The 17,394-nt window shown below is 44.3% G+C and overlaps 1 protein-coding gene and 1 long non-coding RNA gene across 3 annotated transcripts in view; both read left to right on the top strand.

Annotated features, from left to right (window-relative positions):
• The window catches only part of LOC309485394, a 72,449-nt gene that overhangs the window by 28,188 nt on the left and 26,867 nt on the right, over positions 1-17,394 (top strand). The gene's annotated exons all lie outside the window — the stretch shown is intronic.
• LOC309485251 (cerebellar degeneration-related protein 2-like) overlaps positions 1,079-17,394 on the top strand; it is a 25,701-nt gene continuing 9,385 nt past the window's right edge. The window contains exon 1 of one of the 2 annotated variants that reach the window (XM_082152013.1): positions 1,079-1,405. Coding sequence is in view for 1 of the 2 variants with exons in the window: in XM_082152012.1 (XP_082008138.1) it covers positions 14,106-14,184 (79 nt within the window). In the remaining variant the exon portion in view is untranslated. Of the gene's footprint in view, positions 1,406-13,946; positions 14,185-17,394 lie in introns of those variants that run through there. The other variant, XM_082152012.1, reaches the window with a different exon arrangement.

Genomic DNA, 17,394 nt, shown 5'->3' on the forward strand with positions numbered 1-17,394 from the left:
AATTAATCAGAATACTTAACAAAAGTTACTCCTGCTCCTAGCTCATGGACACCTCCTACTCACACTCTCCGTCTCTGCAAGTTTGGGAAGGGAATGATTCAGATTTCTCTTGGTACAGCTACTAGAAGACAGACGGGTTGCTCATGTCACATCTACGTCGTCAAGCTCAGTTTGAGTCTGCGCAGTACGCTCCGCCATCAGGAAGTTAGTGCTTCTAATTGACTTCACTGGTCTCCGTTGAATCCAATGGGGTCGCTGTGTCCAGTTTATATACTGTCTATGGTACAGAAGGGACGGGCCCTCAGCCGCCAACAGTAAACAACAAATATCGCGAGGTGTGAGTGACAGCTCAGATTCCATGAGATTTCACTCTCACTGGAAAGCAAACTCCGTAGAAGAGATATTTTTTTGGTAATATAAGATTTCACTTCACAAACACATAACGTTACCTATTATTTATTTAGAGCTAAATGTTTAATTTACAACAACAAAAATCACAGGATTTAGCCTTTGAAAATGGACATGTATCTTTAAGGAATAAAAGGAACATGTCATTATTTCTTCTGGTACAAAACAACAAAGACACTCTCTGACTGGAGAGATGATCAACTTCTCACTTTGCGAGCAAAATAAGCCAGGATTGATAGTTGAATTAAGACTCTGCTTGGGGTGAATAGTTTAGGTGAAGATCTATTTTAAAATCTCTGTTAAATAATAATTTAATGTATTAAAGGTTAAAGTCCAAATCTTTATATTTTTCATTATTTTAGAGAAAAATATTAAAGAAATAGTTAAGCAAATAATTATTTTTAATAATTTATTATTATTATTATCCTCCTCTGGAGCCTCGCTTTTTAAATTTTTCCCTTTTTTTCCTCTTCTCTCCTTCAAGGGGCAACTGTTGAAGATGGTCCCGATCTCCAAGCTGTTTGCATTATTTCTTAGAGAGAGCAAAAACTCCAGAGAATAGGCGATAGTGGGTATAATCCAAACTTCAGTATTGTCCGAGTTGACGTCGTTGCTTCCAGGTATTACTGACAAAACTGCCAGAACGGCACAGACAGCGGAGAGATTAAACAACACAACAATAACAACTAAAAACACACTAAAAACACTAAAAACGTTTAAACCTAATAACGTTAAAGATAGTAGCGGTGAGACACAGGGTCAGCAGCGTAACCACGCCCCCGGCTGATAGACTGTATTTTCCGCATGTCATGGTCTCCGTAATGCCATATTATTTTTACAGTCTATGTTTTTTTCCTGTTGAAGGTGTGGAGCCCAATCCCACGTGGGAACACGTTCTCTTCACCGCCTGCCACAACAAACACCTGGAGAACCCTTCGCAGCGCCGGCTTCTGTCCTGGGCCAACGACTGGAGAGCCGTTCTGGCCAGCAAACCCCAGTGAGACACGACAACACATCCCATCATGCTCTCCTTCCACAGGGAATCCAGATCTGATAGAGACGGAGCGACACGCGTCACAATCTGAAAACCACACGCACACAATGGGGAAAACCAGCCAACCGTCTCCATTGAGTTTGTATTGTGTGAAGCTGCCTCCTCCTCATTTATGACTTATAGGGTTAGTTCACCCAGAAATGAAAACTCTGTCAGTAATTACTCTCATGTTGTTACAACCCCGTAAGACTTTCGTTCATCTTCTGAACACAAATTAAGATATTTTTGATGAAATCTGAGAGCTGGCTCACTGCTCCATAGGCTTCTCTGTAATCGATATCCGCCATCCCAGAAAAGTTAGCAAAGACATCGTTAAAATTGTCCAAGTGACTACAGTGGCGTCAGAACGGAGGCTCACTATTGGCCAGCATCACACACATGACCAGCGATCCTCCGTTCTGACGTATAACCCAGAAGCGCTCAGAGACACACAGAAGAACATGAAGAGTGGAATAAAGTCGTTATTTTTGTTTGTTTTTGCGCACAAAAATTATTCTCGTCGCTTAAAGAACTTAGGGTTGAGCCACTGTAATCACTTGGACTATTTTAACGATGTCTTTACAAACTTTCTGGGATGGCGGATATCGATTACCTAGAAGCTTATGGAGGAGTGATCCAGCTCTCAGATTTCATCAAAAATATCTTAACTTGTGTTTCGAAGATGAGTGAAAGTCTTACGGGGTTGGAACAACATGAGGGAGAGTGATTACTGACAGAGTTTCCATTTTTTTGGTGAACTAACCCTATAAAAGCTCGTTTTTTGGCGGTCGACAGCTTCTAAAAACGTATTTCTGTTTTTTTTATAGCTTGTTTGCTGCACACACAGCAGCTTTTAGACAGTTTTGTTTTTTGTTATAAGTCATAAATGAGGAGGAGGCCGCTTCACACAATGCAAAGTCAACGGAGACGGTTGGATTGTTTCCCCCCCGGTGTGTGTGGTTTTCAGATTATGATGCATGTCACACTCTCTCTATCAAATCTCTGGAAAACAACATCCCATCATGCTCTCCTACGACAGGGAAACGGCCTCTGATGGGTAAACCGCTCCTGTATCAGCCCTCATATCCAGTGTTATTCTGTAATGATCCTTTATACGACGGGGAAACACACTGTGTTTTTATAGGACACACAAGTTTTTCATGCAAGACTTTTTATTTGTTTACGTGCATTCAGAGAGAGCTCGCATATTCATCGTTTACATCACGCATACACTGCCTTTCTACAAAGGGGATTGAATATTTAAATACTTTTCACGGTCCCGTCTGACCTCACGTATGCACACGCGAACACGAGCATGAACGAGTTCTCTTACGAGAGGTCTCTCGTACTGCGTAAGATATCTTACGCTAGGGGAAAATCCTTTTCCGCGAGATATTGAAGCCAAAAATTATCCTTAATTTTTAATAATGCAAAACGCGTTGCGGCAGCATGCAGACATAGGCGAGACAGCTCGCGCGCCAATTGGCTGCTCTGCGGCAACTGCAGCAGCCTATCGAGCGAGGCCTGGCGTGACGCCAGACCCAATCAGGGTGCTTCGCGCCCACTGCGTCACGTCCCGCCGAAACGGGCGTGGTCTAGGCCTATAAATACCGCTCGCAGGCAGCTATTATCTGATTTTTCATCCTTCAAGCGAAGCACACGCATCGCTGGAGCTGGAGAAGAAGCCGCGCCGTCTGAGAGAGAGCACCTTCAGCGGGACGAGTCACTGAAGTCGCTGGCCACGCCGCCTTCCTGCCTTCCTGCTGCGCTTTCCGGCGCTTATATCCTTTCTATTACTCTGTACTCTGTTTGTGTGTGTGTGTCGCCGCCGCGACACACATTCTAAAAGAGCTAGCGTCTTTTTCAAGATGCCTTCCTGCGGCTCGTGCAGAGCCACACTCAGTGACGGGGACCGCCACGTGGTTTGCGTTTCCTGCCTGGGTGAGGAACATGCAGTTCTCGCGCTCGCTGACGGCGGCTGCCCTCACTGCGAGCTGATGACTATGGCGACTCTGAGGACTCGCCTGGCCTTCTTCAATGAGACTGCTCCACCGCCCGCCGCGGCATCGCGCCGTAAGAAGCGCCGTGCCCAGCGGGTCCCGGAACCTTCCCCCAGCCGCCAAAGCTCGCCGGTTCGCCCGCTTGCTTCACCGGCTTCGTCAGCCTCTCTTCCTGACGGACAGCGGCCGCTGTTTGCCGCCGCTTCCGTTGACATCGCTGACGAGGAAGCCCTGCTGGGAGAGGATGATTCCTGCTCTATCCTGGCGTCAGGCAGTGAGGATTGGGCGGGCTCTGAGGACCCCGCGCCCCCTGCCCACACACCGTCAGGCAAGAGAGCGTCCATCGAGACGGAGCTCATGCGAGTACTCGCACAGGCCGCGGCGAGCCTCGGCCTCGAGTGGTCTTCGCCCGAGCAGCCCGCTCACAACCGGCTGGATGGCTTTTTCCTGCCTGGGGAGCGCGCTTCGCCTGCGTCCAGACCAGCGCCCTTTCTTCCTGAGCTAGTCATGGAACGCCCCCTATTCAGCTAGAGTGCGTCCTGCTGTCTCTTTGGCATTCTCTGCAATCGACGATGCCAAGAACAGGGGATACCTTTCGCTGCCGCCGGTCGAAGAGGCGATAGCGGCCCACTTATGTCCGCCCTCCGCTGGACGGCGCGCTAAGCTGGCCCTACCCTCTAAAGCTTGCCGCACTACGTCAAGCCTGCTCCGCCGCGCTTTCGCCGCCGCCGGGCAAGCTGCATCAGCGCTGCACACCATGGCCACGTTACAGATTTTCCAGGCCGACCTCCTCCGTAAGCTGGACGAGGAAGGACCTGACGCGATCTGCGTGCCGGACTTAAGGAGTGCCACGGACCTCGCTCTCCGTGCTACTAAGTCTGCAGCGCAGGCCATTGGACGGAAAATGGCTTCTCTCACTGTGACCGAGAGACACCTCTGGCTGACGCTCTCGGAAATGGCCGAGTCCGAGCGCACCGCGTTCCTCGACGCCCCGCTTTCCACCACAGGCCTCTTTGGATCCTCCGTCAAGGATTTTGCGGAGAGATTCGCAGAGGTACAGAAAGCGTCACAGGCTATGAAGCACTTCCTCCCGAAGCGCTCCAGCTCTGCAGCAGGCCGTGCGAAGCCGTCTGCACAGAGCTCACAGCCCCAGCCACCGTCCACTGCTGCCACTTCGCAGCGCCGCCAGGCCCGAAGCGCAAGACCGCGCTCCCGCTCATCTGGTCGCCGCCCCGCTGTGCGTGGTCCGCGACCTAGGATTGCGGTGAAACCCGAGGCCCCGAAGTCGTCCTAGCACGCCTAGGAAAACAACGGTGTTCCAGTCCCGCTGCGGCCGGACTCACACCAAAGGTATTCGCTCGTCCAGTTCCAGCAAATGTGACTGTTCCAGTGTTTTCTGCAGCCAACAAGCCGGTTCTGTCACCCGCTTGCCTGCACACAAATGCCGTTTTCACGGCTACCCAGATAAATCCCCAAAAGAGTGTTTTTTCTGGTGTCCCGGCCACGGCCGATGGTGTCTCATGTGTAGTAAGAATGCCCACTGCCCAGTGCCCATCCCTACACACAAGCACAGCCTGTCACACAGGGCTCGCGCACATAAAACCGACTCAGATTGGTTGCGCTTCAAACATGGTGAATGTGCCCACTACCCAGTGCCCACTAACGCCACAATGCTTTCGGTGTGATAAGTGTGCCCGCTGTCCCGCGCCCACATCCACACATAGACATGACAGTTCCTACGGGAACCGCCCAGCCCTCCCCCTCGCGGCTAACTGCCGCAGAGGAGTCGAGCGCAGGCAATCTGCCCGCTGTTATCAGCGCGCCCCATGCCTCAAATGTCACGAGCACGACGCTTGTGTTGCAGCACGCCGAAGCTTCTCCATCGCTGAGCGAACGGAGCGCGCTTCGTATTCAACCCCTAGCTATTCATGCAGACGCATGGGCAAAGCTGCCCGGGGTTTCGAAGTGGGTGCTGGACATTATAAAAAGAGGCTATTCGCTACAGTTTCGCCGGCGCCCTCGCCGCTATGCGGCGTGCGTCGAGACCACGGTAAAAGCAAAAGTAGCACATTTACTTCGAGCCGAAGTGGCGAAACTATTGAACAAAGGGGCCATAGAGCCTCTCTCTCAAGTTCAGAGCGAAGGAGGGCTATACAGCAGATACTTCCTGGTACCGAAAAAAGACGGGGGTCTCAGACCCATACTAGATCTAAGGCAACTGAACACAGTGCTTGTAAAGCGACGGTTCAGGATGCTCACGACCAGACAAATCCTCGCGCAGGTTCGCCAAGGAGATTGGTTTGTGTCAATAGATCTGAAAGACGCGTATTTTCAAATACAGATAGCGTCACGTCACAGGCGATATTTGAGATTCGCCTTCGAGGGCCAGGCATATTAGTACACAGTCCTGCCGTTCGGCTTATCCCTGGCACCCCGTACATTTACGAAGTGCATGGATGCGGCGCTCGCACCCCTCAGAATGAGAGGCGTGCGAGTACTGAACTATTTGGACGATTGGCTGATTCTAGCGCAATCGCGCTCAGTGCTCATAGAACACACGACCATTTTACTCGATCACCTCGAGATTTTGGGTCTCAGTGTCAATTGGGCGAAGAGCTCTCTGTCACCCAGTCAGAAGATATTTTTCCTGGGCACAGAGTTGGACTCGCTGTCCATGATAGCGCGACTAACACCACAGCGCGCGGTCGACATTCAACGCACAGCGAACTCGTTCCGCTGCGGCGCGTCTGTCCCGCTCAAGAGATTTCAGAAGATGCTGGGTCTCATGGCCGCAGCAGCATCAGTACTCCAGCTGGGCCTGCTCCGCATGCGCCCGCTGCAGTTTTGGCTGAAAGCACGAGTCCCACGCCAAGCGTGGGCGTCCGGTTTGATTCGCCTCAAGGTCAATCAGAAGTGCGTCACAGCTCTGAAACCTTGGAGAGCAAACGACTGGTACCAGTCAGGTGTAAGCCTGGGGACTTCCTTGAGGGTGAAAGTGGTGTCCACGGACGCGCTGCTCGAGGGCAGACCGTTCTTCGGCCAGTGGTCAGAACGAGAGAGGCTCCTGCACATAAACTGCCTCGAAATGTTGGCAGTAGACAACGCGTTTTTGTCCCCAAATAAAAGGACGCCACGTCCTGGTCCGCTCGGACAACGTGTCTGTGGTGTCCTACATAAATCGCCAGGGCGGCCTCAGGTCCAGGAACCTGTACAGGCTAGCAGAACGCCTCCTGGTGTGGGCCCAGCGCAACCTGCGATCGCTCAGAGCAGCGCACGTGCCTGGGATCCTGAATATAGGACCAGACAGACTGTCCAGGAACAATGTTCCGGCAGGCGAATGGTCTTTACACCCACAGACAGTCCAACTGCTGTGGAAGAAATTCGGCAGAGCGGAAGTAGACCTGTTCGCGTCTCAAGAAAACGCTCACTGTCCGGAATTTTTCTCCAAGAGCAGGGCTCGCCCGCTTTATGCTTTTCCCCCCGTCTCTCTCCTGCCTCAGGTGATAGAACGGATCAGGGAAGAAGGATGCTCAGTACTGCTGGTGGCACCGTTCTGGGAAAACCAGCCTTGGTTCCCAGTCGTGATGCAGTTAGCAAGCACTGTCCCGTGGCCAGTACCAGTGAGGAGAGACCTCCTCTCTCAGGCCCACGGCTCGATCTGGCATCCTCACCCGGAATTGTGGTCCCTTCATGTCTGGGCCATCAACGGGTACATGTTGGACTCCCTAAAGGAGTATTAAACACGATCACGCAGGCTAGAGCTCCGTCTACGAGACGGCTCTACTCCTCGAAATGGTCAGTGTTTTCGGGCTGGTGCACAGCCCGTGGCGTGTCACCCACAGACTGTGGAGTGACGGAGGTGCTTTCCTTCCTACAAGAGCTGTTGGATAAGGGCAGGGCCCCTTCCACGCTCAAAGTTTATGTGGCGGCTATAGCAGCGTTCTCAGAAACAACGCTTGGTCAGTCAATCGGAAGGAACGAGTTGGTCATCCGCTTCCTTAGAGGAGCTAAGAGACTGAATCCTCCCAGACCCCCCTCAGTCCCCGTATGGGACCTTTCTACGGTTCTGGAAGCCATGAAAGGTGCACCATTCGAGCCTTTACACTCAATTGATCTGAAACATCTGTCTTTCAAGACTGTGTTTCTGCTGGCTCTCGCTTCAGTGAAGCGCATAGGGGACTTACACGCGCTCTCTGTGAGCGCGACATGCATGGAATTTGGGCCTAATGACTCAAAAGTTATACTCAAACCTAAGCACGGTTATGTTCCGAAATCCCTCAACACACCGTTTAGGGCGCAGGTTATCTCCCTGTCAGCCCTACCGGTCCCTGATGAGGAAAGGGACGCGGGCCTCCTTTGCCCGGTCAGGGCATTACGAGCTTATGTGTCTCGCTCGTCTGTCTTCAGACAGACGGAGCAGCTCTTTGTTTCATTTGGCGGGCGTTCTAAGGGACTAGCCGCGTCGAAACAGAGCCTATCCAGATGGATAGTTGACGCTATAGCGCTGGCATATGCCTCCAAGGGCGTGCAGTGCCCGCTGGGTGTCAGAGCACACTCCACAAGAGGCGTGGCCTCGTCGTGGGCCTGGTCAAGTGGGATTGCCTTGCAAGATATTTGTACGGCGGCAGGCTGGGCCTCCCCGTCTACATTTATAAGGTTCTACAACCTAGAGGTTCCCGCCCTGCAGGCCAGACTGCTGTCGGTCTAAGTTAACCAGTATTATCTGACTTGATGCTATCAACTCAGAATGCTGCGTCTGCTGAGCACTGCTCAATGATCGACAATGGACAGTAGTAGCACGAGACGTGCCTGGGTAAACTGTGTAAGACCCACATTTTTCCCATCAGTTCAGGCCGTACCCCGCCCTGTCTGTATGATGAAATTTGCGTCTAAGCGACGCAACCATATGTGGAAGAGCGCGGCCTCGCCCCTCCCTCTTCCCGGACTCCCTGTGAGTTCCCTGAGTGATTGTGCACTATATGAACCCCGGGCTTTCGCCCTTGGGTCTTTGGTGTCAGATCTCAGCATGCACGGCGTTTTGTATTGGGTCCCCTAGCGTAAGATATCTTACGCAGTACGAGAGACCTCTCGTAAGAGAACGTACTCGGTTACTAACGTAACCTCGGTTCTCTCTAGAAGAGGGAACGAGTACTGCGTATCTTGCCGTGCATGCACACGCTCTGGTTGCTTCGATGATGAAAAACCAGATAATAGCTGCCTGCGAGCGGTATTTATAGGCCTAGACCACGGCCGTTTCGGCGGGACGTGACGCAGTGGGCGCGAAGCACCCTGATTGGGTCTGGCGTCACGCCAGGCCTCGCTCGATAGGCTGCTGCAGTTGCCGCAGAGCAGCCAATAGGCGTGCGAGCTGTCTCGCCTATGTCTGCATGCTGCCGCAACACGTTTTGCATTATTAAAAATTAAGGATAATTTTTGGCTTCAATATCTCGCGGAAAAGGATTTTCCCCTAGCGTAAGATATCTTACGCAGTACTCGTTCCCTCTTCTAGAGAGAACCGAGGTTACGTTAGTAACCGAGTACGTTTTCACTGGTTTTCTCTCGGTATGTTAACATGAACGCATGATTAATTTGTTATGAAGTATAGTTTTAATTCAGGGAGAGCCACTGCAAAAAGGGATCAGTTGACGTAACTTTAAAAAGAAAATAGGAAACCCGTTGTCTTAAAATTATTAAGTAAATAAACTTACATTTACATTTATTCATTTAGCTGACACTTTTTATCCAAAGCGACTTACAATTGCTATATATGTTTACAATTGCTATATATGTCAGAGGTCGCACGCCTCTGGAGCAACTAGGGGTTAAGTGTCTTGCTCAGGGACACATTGGTGTCTCACAGTGGATTCGAACCCGGGTCTCTCACACCAAAGACATGTGTCTTATCCATTGCGCCACTACCAAACTTCATGCTTAATCAGAAAAATTAAGTAATGTCAATTACTTGTCAAGTTCACATAACTTAATTTTTTCAATTAAGCATTACGTTTATTTACTTAACAAGGCAATGGGTTTACTAATTGTTTTAAGTAAGTGAACTGATCACTTTTTACAGTGGACTGTACAAGACACGTTTGAATGTTCTGTCTTAAGGCCAATTTATACTTCTGCGTCGGGTGCGCGTAGAAGGTACGGCGTAGCATACGCATTGACGTGTACCATACGTCGTACCCTTCGCCGTACCCTGACGCGCACCTCCTCAAAAATGTAACTACGCGTCGCGGCGACGCGGACCGCAAGATCTGTGATTGGTCGGCTGGATAGCATCGCGTTTCCTCCTACGCATTTCCGGAATGATCTTCTGCACTCTGCACCGCCCGCCCGCCATTTTTAAATTCCGAAGATCAGTGAAGAGCCATGGAAATAGACCAAGTGACCGAGAGATTGCTTGAAGAAGTGCGGAAATACAGCCATCTGTATGACTCCTTCAGTCGCCATTGCTCGTAGAAACCTAAACTCAAAACAGCCGCGAGGAATGTAAACACAGTGGAACATTAAATCCCACCCGCGCCAACTAGCGTTTCGGCGGTGTAACTGCAGAGCAACACAGACATTCGCAGAAGTATAAATGCTCACGACGGCGTCGCCTACGTGCGTAGCCTACGACGTACACTACGGCGTACACTCGACGCAGAAGTATAAATTGGCCTTTATGTTGTGTGATGTGAATGCATGTGTTTCTCTGGGTGTGTGTTGCACTCTTGACACTAGAGGGCGCTATGAGCACATGGCTTTATTATAACGCCTGTGAAGAAGGAAAAAAAAGTGTTGCTTTTTAATTTCGGTTAATACTTTATTAGTTTGGAATGAATATTTTTGATAAACTTTTGATGCATTTTGAGGATAGGTTTGGTTAGTTTATGGTTTGGCTGGTGCATTACCTTCGGCTGTCATGGATGAGAACGGACCGTTGAAATGTTTGGGGTCGGTAAGATTCATTACATTGACTAAATTACCTTACAAAAGATTAATATTCGAAATAAAATACTGTTCTTTTGAACGTCCAATTCATCAAAGAATCCAGCAAGAATAAAACGTATCACAGTTTCATATCATAATGATTTCTGAAGGATCATGTGACACTGAAGACTGGAGTAATGATGCTGAAAATTCAGCTTTGATCACAGGAATAAATTACACTTTACTGTATATTCACAGAAAACAACTACCGGTATTTTAGATTTATTATTATTATTATTTTTCTTTTTTTCTGATTTGCTGCTCAAGAAACATTTCTGATTATTATCAAATGTTGAAAACAGTCGCTTTTTGTGGAAACTGAAATCTTTAGTAACATAAAAAATGTCTTCACTGTCACTTTTGACCAATGAAATGCGTCCTTGCTGAATAAAAATCTTAATTTCTAAAAAATAAGAAATAAATAAATCTTAATGACCCCAAACATTTGCACAGTAGTGTAGATATAATATATCTGCAGATGTGTGAGAGCAACACTACTGTCTCAGTCACAACGTTTCTAAACCAGGTTTATCATAATCTTCTAGATGACGAGGTTAGGAAATAAACACTGTTTTCAGTCCGTCACCATCATTTTACAAGCTAAACCTATAAAGTTATATCGTTAAATAATTGGTAACACTTTACAATAAGGTTTCATTAGTTAACCACATTAGTTAAGATGATCTAATAATAAACTGCACTTCCACAGCATTTGTTAATGTTAATTTCAACATTTACTAATGCATTATTACTGTAAAATCAAAAGTACAATATTTGTTAACATTAATTAATGCACTGTGAAGTATCATGAAGATTAATAAATACTGTAACAATTGTATCGCTCATGGTTAGTTCATGTTAGTTAATACGTTAATGTTAACTAATGAACCTTATTGTAATGTAAATGCAATATTTAAGTAATGAGTAATATTAATTAACTACATGTACTTACTATAGGGTTAGGGTAGGATTAGGGTTTGGTTGAGGGTTAGTTGCATGAAATTATGCATAATTTACTGTTATTACTATGGTAAGTACATGTAACATATGTAACAAGGACACTGTAAAATAAAGTGTTACCAAATTATTAAATGTGCAGAATTTGAACTGAAAACACTAAAATATACATACTTGAACCGATACTCTCTAGAACTTTCTTTATCCAATGATGGTTCCAGTTTGAAGGGTGTTGCATCAAGGGTTAAAGGTCACATGATCTCTTCCTGAAGGCTGAAGGATTAACCTGGAGGTCGTGAGAGAGGTCGCGTCAGTTCTTCAGTGACCAACACTGCTGATGCATTACACTTTTTTTTGTCCTCAAAGTATTATTATTATTTTTCAATTTTTTTCTTGTGCTTTGTGCCATGCAATTTAGAAATAGATATGAGTTAATTTGTAAATGTTTATTTAAAAAGTGAAGTTTACACACAAATACTGATGATCAAGAAGTGGTGCTAGTGTCTCTTCACCTGAATAAATAGCCATGAACACCAAAGCTATTGTGTTTTCATTATTATCAACAGTTTATCTCTAGAAGTGGGTCTTATACAGGTAATCTCGGCTATGTAACATTTATGTTTGGATGATTTTTTAATTTTTTTTTTATAAAATATTTTAACTGTTATAGGATATAATGGGACTAAAGGCACGCCATAAGAAAAAAATTGCTTTTCACTACTTTCATAGTGTATGATTGCAAAAAAAAAATAATAATTGTATTGAGCAACAGGTTTTGTGTGAAAATAAATCATAAAAGTGGTTTATTAAAAATCTCATATTGTATGAGGTGAATGAATGAATGAATGAGGCATTTATATAGCGCTTTCATATGTACTACTGTACACCCAAAGCACTTTACAATCATATCAGGGGATCTCTCCTCAACACCACCAGTGTGCAGCATCCACTTGGATGATGCGACGGCAGCCACAGTACAACGGCGCCAGTGCGCTCACCACACACCAGATATAGGTGGAGAGAGGAGAGAGAGTGATAGAGCCATAGGCGTAATTTGCGGGTGGGACGGGTGGGACATGTCCCCACCACTTTTTGCCAGGGTCGATATTGTCCCCATCACTTTTTAAAACATCTCGCGGCACGAATGTACCAATTCTACAAATAAATAAAACATCTCCAGTTAACTGGCAGAGCATTCATTTCGTTCGTTTTTTAAATAAAAGACGATCTAGCGCTCAAATGTGTTTTTTAAATCAAGTGATCAAAGTGCTCGTTGGCGCTGCGATCAGTGGCGCGGATACAGTGTTTTCGGTGGACCGCACAGTCTTCACTCGGACGCGCGCTTCAGTCCGTTGCGGATACTCTCTATTCGTTCTGGTGAAATCACAAAACATAATGCACACAAACGTGCCCCTGCTTGATATACAACCACTGATGAACATAAACGGTTTTGATGAAAAAAAAAAAATTATATGAGAAAAAAAAAAAAAAACTATGCGAGAGCAGATTAGAACCCAGAACCTCTGACACGGTTGGCGAAAGTTCTACCACTGGACCATTAAGATACACGTTAGTCAAGCAGCGGATACATATATCAGGTTACATTTCATTAAACGACAAATTAAACCCCATGTAGCCTACTATTTAAATCGATTGAAGGTCATCGTAATGTTATTGTTCATATATCTGATTTAGCATTTTATTAGCCACCCCCCCACCCCACCTGTCCCACCCCACCTGTCCCACCCCACCTGTCCCACCCACTTTTTAAAACAAAGTTACGCCACTGGATAGAGCCAATTCAATGGAAGGGGATTATTAGGAGGCCATGATTGGTAAGGGCCAATGGGTGGAATGTGGCCAGGACACCGGGTTACACCCCTACTCTTTACGAGAAATGCCATGGGATTTTTAATGACCACAGAGAGTCAGGACCTCGGTTTTACGTCTCATCCGAAGGTGGCGACATTTATACAAATACTTTAACTAAAATAATATGTTTTTAATAACGTCTAAGTACTTGTTCAAAACAATCACTCTAGCAAAGTTTGCATTATTTTCTGTTTATTTTGTTTGTTCAAATATACGACTGATGACAGCCCTATAGTTTTGAACAGAAATTAAAGTAAACCTGCTAAAACTGCGTATATAAATATCTAAGTGTAGCCTGCATAAATAATAATAATAATAGTGTTTTCCATAGAAATATTAACAGTCGTGTTTCACATATTTCTGCATTGATCTCCTACTCTTAAAATGTCTGATCACAAAACTATAAGAAATCTGGTGTGAACAAAAAGTAATTTTTCAGGGAAACCATCCGAAAAGTGATAATGTTTTATTTATGACAAATATGCATCAGATTAAGGTTAATAAATGTTAAAATGTACTTCATACCAGATATCTTCAACAAAAGATTGTACACGGGTTACTCTGTACAATCTGTGCGCGCACTTTCATTCGTCATTCAGCGCGCGCGCCACGTTAGCTCCTCCTCCTGCGCGCGCTCCCGAGGACACAATATTACTCAGTGCAATGTCTCAGACTGACACATGTAATGCGCTATTATATCTAGGCTACATCTTATTCAAAGTAGCCTACTTTCAACCATTAAAGAAGAAAAAGAGATAATAATATAGATTATATAGGCTACATTTACTGACAGAAAAGCAAAACTCAAATTTATAACAACTAAAAGAACTAGAGTTGTTCTGCTTTACTGACTCAAGATGCTCACAGACATGATAGAAGGAGAATTTGATTTGAAAGAGGAAGAACCCTGGTATGATCATCAAGATCTGGAACATGGTGAGTTTAAGGATTTCTTCATCTAACTGGGCCTATAATATTGTTATTATATAACATTATATAGGCCTATTATATAGTGCAATATGATGAAGTGCAAGTTTATAATAACCTACTTTTTAAATGAAAATATAATCTAGATTGCAGTAAAACTCCTGGTTTTAGCGCTAATTTATGATAAACATCTTGTAAGCTTTATATTCTAATCGCTGAACACATCAGACACACTTTTGGCAGAATTGTAATGTCCTTGCGTTATTCAGCCTGACGGTGGCGCTCTAATGATGATTGACATACTACAACAAATGCATAGAATGCCATTAGAATTGCCTTAATGTAGTATTTATTGCGTCCGAATGTGGTTTTAGAATATCGCAAAGAAAGAATTTCAGTGAGGAAAACAAAGTCATGTCTATTCTCAGAACAAACATAAAACAAACACAACAGAACTACTGTATAAAGGCGATTCACACGAGAACGTTTAAACTTAAACTTTCATTAATTTGATACACTTCTAGCCAATTAGTTACTGACCTGATGCAAACACATATCTGAAGGGTTTTTCTTCTTCTTCTTCTTCTTCTTTTTACATATCTGAAAGTTATCATATTGGTTTTGAACCGAGGTTAACGTAAGGTCACGTGACAATATGCGGGGCAGCCAGAAATCTGCCCCAATGGTTCTCTATGAGAGCGCGCTGCAGTTCCATTTCTCACCACAGATTTACATTGGAAAGTTGTGGGGGCGCTGTTGAGCCAGAGAGGCTCAGAGACCGACTGCCCTCGCAGTATCATCCTATATGGGGAGGCTGCAGACCTGGAGCCGGTAGATCTACGCCCCTAGCAGTTTTACGCCCCTGGCAGTTTTACGCCCCTGCGGTTCCTGATGCGTCCAGTAGGGGGATATGCTGCGAAATAACACCATTAAATCGATGCTCAAAACTTACACAATAATAACCGTCCAGTTCATAGATTTTGCCCGAATTTGTGGTTTTTGTTCATTTAAATATTAAACGTTTTAGTATAAATCTGCACTGCACTATGGATTAAAAAATCTCTAGATATTAGGTTGGGCTTCACTCAGCCTATACAGAAGACTATTTGTTTTCATGAATTAAAAAATAACACACATAGTTGGATCAGATGACAAGTAATGATATATGACCTACTATAGAATAGTTAATTGAATATTGAATACATTAATATTGAATAAATAGTAATAATAATAATACTAATTAATAATAATAGAATATTCACTGTATGTTTTTATACAGGAGACTGAGTGAAATATGTTGTTGTGAATTTATATGAAGTTACAATTAGATATTAAACATATTTAGCCCATTAGACAGCACTGTGTAATCATGTGGATTCTCGATTAAATATCTGCTGTACTATTCACTTAGTCATCATACAGCTACAAAACAGTGTCCTACATAGCATTTTATGAAGACAAACACAATTTATCCCTTTTCTAAAATTCCAAGGGCCATTTATAAGAAAGAGACAATATTTTTGTTCACAAAAACATTATTTATCAACACCATTTATGAATTATGATGACTCCCCTATGGCTTGCCACTCTGCTTTAACTGTTTTTCTATCCTCCTGTCAAAGTGCTTCTGCTCACTGATAAAAAAAAAAAAAAATATTAAACAAACAAATGTAAAAAGGACATCCATGGTGAATTTGATTTTGTCAAATTCAAAAGCAGCAGGACTCACTGTTAAATTTTGTATAAAATTCCTGAATCCTTAATTTTTTATCACAGTTGCTTTTGTACATTTCATCATTATTCATTATATCAATTCATTTTTTCCTTCATTAGTGAAATTCTAAATACACCTCCGCAATTCATCAATTCAGGACACATTTACAAAATAAAGTGTAATAGAAATGTATTGAAAACATGCTTAACAGTTTATGACAACTAGTCAGCCATTTTGCATTTAATGACTTATGCAAGGAACTAATGCCTAGATGTTTTTCAGTATGACAATTCAACAGAGAAATAGTATAATAGGCCTATATTTTGATCAACAAGACATAAAGAGTTGATAATGTAGGAAACAGCAGACAGTTGTACATTATGAATTGCATGAATGTACCAAAGCATTTGCAATTTGTATAAAATGAGAAATTGCTTTTATGATGTGCACAAGTGAAAGATGATGTGATTTCAGGTGTGATCTGAGAAATGCACCAAAGCAACTGAGATAAACTATAATACTTATTGGAGACCCTGCAGAATCACTGACCCCATGAGTCACAGACCACATAAAAGAAAGTGTTACGAGAACACAAACTGCCTTTTTAATTTGCATTTCATGTGTGTATTTCATAAAAAAAAAGCTAAACTTTAAAAAAATATAAAAAGGACATCCATGGTGAATTTGATCTATAAGTGTGTGTGTGTGTGTGTGTGTGTGTGTGTGTGTGTGTGTGTGTGTGTGTGTGTGTGTACTTGGCAAAGACAGAGTATGATAAATCCCACTTTAAGTGCACACAGCCTACATTTTAATCCAGATCAGTACGCTATTTTAAGAAAAATGTATATTTAGATATAAATGAGATAGTTAGATCATCTCATTTTATAAGAAACAACTCAAACCAGAAAGTAAAGGAGTCTTACCAGAAGAGGCAAGATAAAGACGGGCAACAAAAGAAAATTCAAAAGAAAATTAATTTTGAAAGTGAGTAGAGAAGACTAGGGGCAGCTAAATTTACACGTGGTAAGCTATAACTTATAAATTTAAGCCAGACAGAACATCAACCTGACCGTCCAGAACTTTTTGTCTCTCGAAATAAATGATAGACCTATCCATTGATATAAAGAAATGAATTGGTAACTACCTAGCTCTATCAAGCTATTCGTTTATAAATAATAAATGTTGCATCATTGCTAAACAACAATAACTTTAGCGGATTATTTATTATACCTCAATCAATTCGTGTCAATGTACAGCCTCCCCCTACTGGACGCATCAGGAACAGCAGGGGCGTAAAACTGCCAGGGGCGTAAAACTGCTTGGGGCGTAGATCTACCGGCTCCAGGTCTGCAGCCTCCCCCTACTCGTATCATCCATGCGCTTCATTTTCATATATCCTGCTCACTTCACTTTACGACTTAAAATAGTCTAGAAAACCCGAAAATATTGTTGCAGAATGCTAAACACATATGTCATTTATTATTAATTCAGTGTGTATTAGGTCT

This window comes from Leuciscus leuciscus (assembly GCF_965113295.1).
Source record: "Leuciscus leuciscus genome assembly, chromosome: 21".
Lineage (NCBI taxonomy): Eukaryota > Metazoa > Chordata > Actinopteri > Cypriniformes > Leuciscidae > Leuciscus > Leuciscus leuciscus.